This window comes from Phoenix dactylifera, unplaced genomic scaffold (genome assembly GCF_009389715.1).
Source record: "Phoenix dactylifera cultivar Barhee BC4 unplaced genomic scaffold, palm_55x_up_171113_PBpolish2nd_filt_p 002008F, whole genome shotgun sequence".
Classification (NCBI taxonomy): Eukaryota; Viridiplantae; Streptophyta; class Magnoliopsida; order Arecales; family Arecaceae; genus Phoenix; species Phoenix dactylifera.
In genome coordinates this window covers 24,137-30,436 of record NW_024069287.1, presented here as the reverse complement: position 1 = coordinate 30,436, position 6,300 = coordinate 24,137, and the positions used below count along the sequence as shown (strand labels likewise).

Genomic DNA, 6,300 nt, shown 5'->3' with positions numbered 1-6,300 from the left:
AATGGTTGAATTCGGCGCAAGCCACTCCTGACAAGCAGGTGACAGAATGGAAGGCTCTGCTGCAAACTCCATGACAGCAATTCTGAAAGTTTTAGTTGCAGTGCTTTTGTTCATCATGTTCATGATTTACGTCGCACCTGCTGCATGGACTGTTTGTATGATTGTATAACATAAATAGCCAACTCTACCGATAGGAAGACTAACCAAAATTTCGTTTGTTTTCCCCCAGCGACAAATTCACTTTCTTAGTCAAGAACATACGAAAATGTCAAAGCAAAGTGCGAATAACCAACATTGTGAAGGAAAATCCATTACGTCGCATTAAACAATAAAGAACGCTCCTCATTCATGCAATTATGTAATAATCGGCTCGCTCAACATCTAATAACAGGTTAGAACATGTGGAATCCATCAAGCATATGTTGAGCGACACACCATATCTTATTAAATCTTCAATGTACTAAGAACAGAACATCACATTATAAAGCAACGACCATCAAACAGCTGCTTCTCCCAAAATCTCAGATGATAAGGACATGATGTGGTCAGGCAAACATAGGATAGAATGACCAACAACAATCCAACTACATGGAAAGAACACTACGATAGCAACCAGAAAGTCCTAAATAATGGGATATAGCTATCGTTGCAACCCCAAATCTAAGCAGCGGTCAAGGTGTTGGCGATATCAATGACAAATCGATATCTGACATCTGCCTTGGCAAGTCGCTCCATCGCCTTGTTCACGTAATCCATACCAATGAGCTCGATGTCTGCCGTTACATTGTGCTTTGCAGCAAAGTCCAACATCTCCTGGGTATCCTGCATTCCTCCAATGCAACTGCCCGCCACAATTTTCCCACCTATAGGCAGATCCAGCAATTCATTTCATCAAAACACCATCAAGTAAAACATAGGAAACACCAATCTTACAGCACATTTAAGAAACACCACTTTACTTACCCATGATCAAAGAGAAAACTGGTAGCTCCAGGGGCTTGTCTGGAGCACCCACCATGATCATCTTCCCACGGGTCTTCAGCAGAAAGAGTAGCGGCATGAGGGAATGGACCGCAGATACTGTATTGATAATACCATCCATCGTGCCCATGGCAGCCTTACAGGACAAGAAAACATACAAGAGTAAGATACAAAGTGTTGGTGGCTGTGGATTTTGTAGTTGGAATTGCTCTATTTTACCTGCATCTGCTCAGGGTTGCTGCTGACCATGAAAGCATCAGCTCCCAAACGTTCAATTGCTTCCTTCTCCTTCCTCGGGGACGAGCTAATCACTGTGACCTTCACTCCAAATGCCTTGGCAAACTTCACAGCTACATGGCCGAGCCCTCCGAGCCCGACCACCCCAATATGCTTCCCTTGCTCATTGAGTCCAAAATACTTCAATGGGCTGTATACAGTGATGCCAGCACAAAGCAGTGGGGCACCCTTGTCTAGGGGCATGGTGGCGGGGATCCGCACAATGAAATGCTCGTCGACGACTACCATGTCAGAGTACCCTCCATAGGTCATTGTTCCATCAGCGTCGATGGAATTGTACGTAAGTATCATTCTGGGACAGTAGTTCTCGAAACCTTGTTTGCAGCCGTCACAGGAACGGCAAGAATTAACCAAGCAGCCCACTCCCACCTTGTCTCCAACCTTGAACTTACGTACATTGCTCCCCACTTCAGTAACGGTGCCAACAATCTCATGCCTGCAAAGTTACTTCTTTTTGGTGAATCTTCATGTGCTTTCAGGTATATGGGTGCTGTCTATCAAATGGTTGCTTTGTGCAATGGTGAATATTTTTTTGTGCTCGTGTGAATGATGTTGAGAGTGAAGCAATATTGAAAATTTCTGTTTCCCCTAAGGATGAATGCACTGATACTCCATGCGCAGGAATGATTGCAATAGCAATAGTAAGATGAAAACCATGACAGACCATGACATCATTACGAACGAGCACTTGCCACAGTTTGTAGGCCAGATTTCCACATTTAACATTTATAGGTGCAGTCAACCAGATTCTTGAGATAATTATTAGCTAGCACATGCATAAGCAATTGATATAAGAGATTTTATTATGCTAACAAAATTTTGCAAAAGCTAAAAGATTTTACTCCAGGTCCTATTTTATGTGGCAAGCATTCAAAAGTCTTTTGGTGGCCATTGATATGCAATGGCTATGGTGAGTCTCCAATGCTGACAAGTTATGCAATAATTGTGTCGTATTGTAAATAAAATCGACTCTGATCATACCATTGAATAAAAGAAAGCAGATCACGTAAAGCTTAGTTACCAGAAACTGGGTTGGGTGCGGGAGCAGATTTAGTTGCATATGCGGGTGCGCAAAAGCAGGTCTCTCGAAAAAAAAAAATAGAATTGGAAGTGTTTAGGAAGCAGGTAGGAGCAATTTTCCTAAGATTCTGAAGCGGGCGCAGCACCATGCATAGAAACTTCCTGCTAGTAACAAGTAAATTACAGCATGCAACTGTATCATTGAAAGAGAATGCTGTTTTTCAGCAAAAATAATCAAAATATGAATTTTCCATTTTCTTTAAACTCATCTAAATGAGTATTAGAGAAAGGTTGCATTATGGATAAAAACGTTTGTTTGTGTTCAGAGGTACATACCCTGGGACAATCGGGTAGATGGTATTTGTCCAATCATTCTTTATGCTATGAAGGTCTGAGTGGCAGATCCCACAGTATAGTATCTTTATGGTGACATCGTCGTCTCCATTGTTCCTGTAGGCCAGTAAATTGTCCTGCTATTAGTCATTTATTCACAGGCAAGAAATGTTAAAGGATTTCAGTTAACTACTGCAGGAATCACAGACAATCAGAAAAACAATATAAGATCATAATTATGAGATTCCAACAATATCCACATACTTATCCAGTTATCTGAGCATGAGGCAAACTACCGATGTTTCATCAGATGACTTCCCCTTAATATTTTTTATTTTAAAAGGCAAACTAGCCATGCATTCACTTTCTTCAGTGCTAGCTCTTGCTTTGTACCATGGTTCCAAACAATATATTATTCAACTGGGCTATGGTATTGAAACCTAGCAAACTGAACCAAGAAACGGGACAGCGGAACTGTGGTCCTGAAAGATCACGGACAACACAAGGAATACCAGTAGAAGCCATCCATGTGGTAGTTGAACGTTAAATACAGTCAGGACAGAATGCATTAATGGTGCATTCAGAACACTGCAGCTACCACGTGAAACAGAGTAATTCTCCTTATACCATTGGTCCCTCTCAGCTAAAGGATTGAATCCAACCTGGCTATTGACGAATCAGCCAAGCAGTCAATGCAGATAACAAATTTAGGTGTCATATTGTTATAAAAGAGAGTGTGGATCAAGGATTTAAATTCCGTGAAATAGGGCTATCCCAGTTTTCTCGTGGAACGGGACGTGACACTATTCCTCCTCATTTCAAGGGATATCTCAAGACGTGCCGATCAGGATGCCGAGACGATGGTGAGACGGTTCTGTCCCAACGCACGAGATGGTACCCCATCTCGGTGTCCCGCGGGACGTCCCGCCAGAACTTGACTCCTTGGTATGGACAGTGCAATTTAATCAAATTATGTTGGGATCAAATTATGTTGTTGATCAATAGTGCAGGTTTTGGTCAAGCTTGTTCACAAGAAAAGAGCCAACAAGGAAAAGATAAAATCAGGTCCAAATAGACCTCAGACCTTGGTCATAAACATAACAAGCGGGCAGGTCGAGGAGTAGGTTGAAAAGAGGTTTATAAACTGGGTGTAACACCAACAAAGGAATCTTAAATAGATGTCCCAACCATAACAGCCAGGAAATAGATGTCGGAGTCATTATGCAGTATTTCTAGATTTCAAGATGACAAAGGAATCAAAATATATATCCATCAAGAAATTATTGCTGCTCTCATGTAAAAGGAGAAGGGATAATGACTTCTCAACAAACAATGGTGGGAGGTTGCTCCACCGTTCTACAATAAAGATTCCTCTCGCTGAGTAGCCAAAGAGAAGGGCAGTTTTAACTTTCAATGGATAATCTAACTATTAGCATCAACCTTTCTCCCTTCATGTCAGCATTTTCTGATTGACCTTATTAACAGCAAACTTAACCTTCATTGAAAGCTCTTTGGTTTCTTTCCTTTTATCCTTTAAATAAATGACCAAATTTATAAATAGAAAAAAGTATAGCCATATATCTAAATTAACACTGGTCTCATTCATCATTAAAATCAATAATGGCAATTCAAGTTTCTAATAACAAAGAATAGTTAAGGGAAAGAAATTGCAATTCTCCCACAAAAGACATTGATGCATTCCAACATCCAGTTATCTTTCTGTTCAGCATCAGCTTTCTGAGAAATATTGTTAGCACTTAAATATATATATATATATAATAATTTAGTTTATTGATGATTTACTTATATGAGTGCAGCTTAGTGCTCCCAAATGATACGTGCCCTCCTTCAGCATCAAAAGAAACAATAATATTTTAAATTTATATCATAATAAATATGGTTCTATGATCTAAGTAATTGCAATAATTATTATTTGAAAGGGAAAAAGGTAACTTCCTTTTTGGTTATTCAATTATTATTTCATAATTGTTATGAGTTGCAACCACCTTCGTCGCATTCGTGGCCCCCACCATGCTTTTACTTTAGATCTTTCCAGTGTCTGACGGAGGGATGGCAAGGGATTTGATTGCAATTTTTTCAGACAAGGGATCCATGTGCAAATCAGGTAAACATGAGAAAAGTTTTTTTATTCAAAAAATAAAAATAATAAAATAATAAATATTACTCAAACAGCTTAATGGGACCTAACGGGACCGCAGACTGGATGGTTTTTTATGTCCTACCACTTCAATGAGCCGGAGATGGTAGTTGTTTTGGACATTTCGAGACTTGTTGTTTTCTAATTTTATTAAATATCGGTAAACTTCCGTTCTAGGAAAAATAAATAAATAAAAATAACGCAACAGTTTTTTATTTTCCTCCGCTGTCCATGGATGCTGGGCTACTTTCGCAATAAGGGCAAAGTTGGCATTTTGACCTCAAATAAACAACGAAAACCGGGTATCCCACGAGAGGTCCGTCTCTTTTCGTCCAAAAAGGTACAAGAAGCGACCAAAACTATCTCGCAAACTCTCTTTGGGCCTCAACTCCCACGAAAATTCGAAAAAGAAATATAAAAAATATAAATATGAAAATATTAAAGAATAAGAAGAACAAAGGAGCCCCAATAAATCTTTTTCTCCCAGCTTTGCTTTATTTTAAGAATATTTCCATTATTTTCCACCTTAAAAACGATATTAATAAAATTGTCTAGAATAACATAAATAATATAAAGAAAGAATCTCGTACCATCTATCCTTGGACACAAATAAAATAATAGAAAAATCGGTAGAAAGAACAAAATCGATGCAAATCTAAAGAAATGACGCCAGGAATACTTGAGAGGGAGAAAGAAAGAAAGAATCCCATGGGGTTTTCTATAACATTAAGAAAATAAACTAAAATAACAAAGAAGAAACAAAAAGGAGCTAGGATTCTAAGTTTTAGCTCATGTGTTCTTAAAAAAGAGGAGACGGAAGAGAAAAAGAATGGTACCTTCGAGAGAAGGAGAAGGGAGAGAGGACGCCGGAGTTATCTCTGGCCGCCCACCCGAAGGCCTTCCGGGGGTGCTGCGTTTCCGGCGATGCCTTCACTCCGTTCTCCTCCGTCACCGACCCCATTTCTTTTCGTTTCCTCGGCGACCTGGGCAGAGAGAGTGTGATGGAAACAATGGGGAAAGGAAGGAACGAGAGAAAGAGAGTACGAAAAGATTCGGAGTAAGCGGAGGAAGGGAAGAGGGGCTTCTGGTCTTCAAGTATCGCTAAAGGCTTGGAGGCGACCAGCATTATATAGAAAGGGGAGTATGGCTGATGACATAAGTGATGACATAAGGGCTCGTTTGATTCTAGAAAAAAGAAGAGAGAAAAGTGTGGTCACAGAAAAGTAACGAGATATCTCTTATTTATTTAGCATTTTCAAATATAAAAGATAGAAAAATTATATTTTTATTTTCATATTTTATATGAAAGTTTTTTCAACGAAAAATATGGAAAAGTTACTTTTTCATAAGGCGTAAATCACTTCATTTTTATTTTTTCTCAAAAAAATTCTTCAGCATTAAAGAAGCATTAAAGAGACATTAAATACCTAATTTTATTAAGAATATAATAAAAATTATACATAACTTTTACAGAAAAATGGATGTTCAACCAAACATGAGCACTTTAGAAA

General features: G+C 38.9%; 1 protein-coding gene across 1 annotated transcript; it reads right to left on the bottom strand.

Moving 5' to 3' along the window:
- Positions 1 to 404: 404 nt before the first annotated feature.
- Positions 405 to 5,897, bottom strand: LOC120109306 (probable mannitol dehydrogenase). Its single transcript, XM_039123058.1, has 5 exons — positions 5,626 to 5,897; positions 2,635 to 2,748; positions 1,201 to 1,714; positions 964 to 1,117; positions 405 to 863 (listed from the first exon to the last, which is right to left on the bottom strand). The coding sequence occupies exons 1-5, from the start codon at positions 5,748 to 5,750 to the stop codon at positions 661 to 663; spliced, it is 1,110 nt and encodes a 369-aa protein (XP_038978986.1). The 5' UTR covers positions 5,751 to 5,897; the 3' UTR covers positions 405 to 660.
- Positions 5,898 to 6,300: the final 403 nt, after the last annotated feature.

Excerpts from the sequence above, each read along its gene's own strand:
- LOC120109306 (XM_039123058.1), bottom strand. The coding sequence starts at position 5,750 with ATGGGGTCGGTGACGGAGGAGAACGGAGTGAAGGCATCGCCGGAAACG. Across the intron at positions 2,749-5,625 it reads CCCTTCTCCTTCTCTCGAAG|GAACAATGGAGACGACGATG; the intron begins GTACCATTCTTT and ends ACTGGCCTACAG. Across the intron at positions 1,715-2,634 it reads ATCTACCCGATTGTCCCAGG|GCATGAGATTGTTGGCACCG; the intron begins GTATGTACCTCT and ends GTAACTTTGCAG.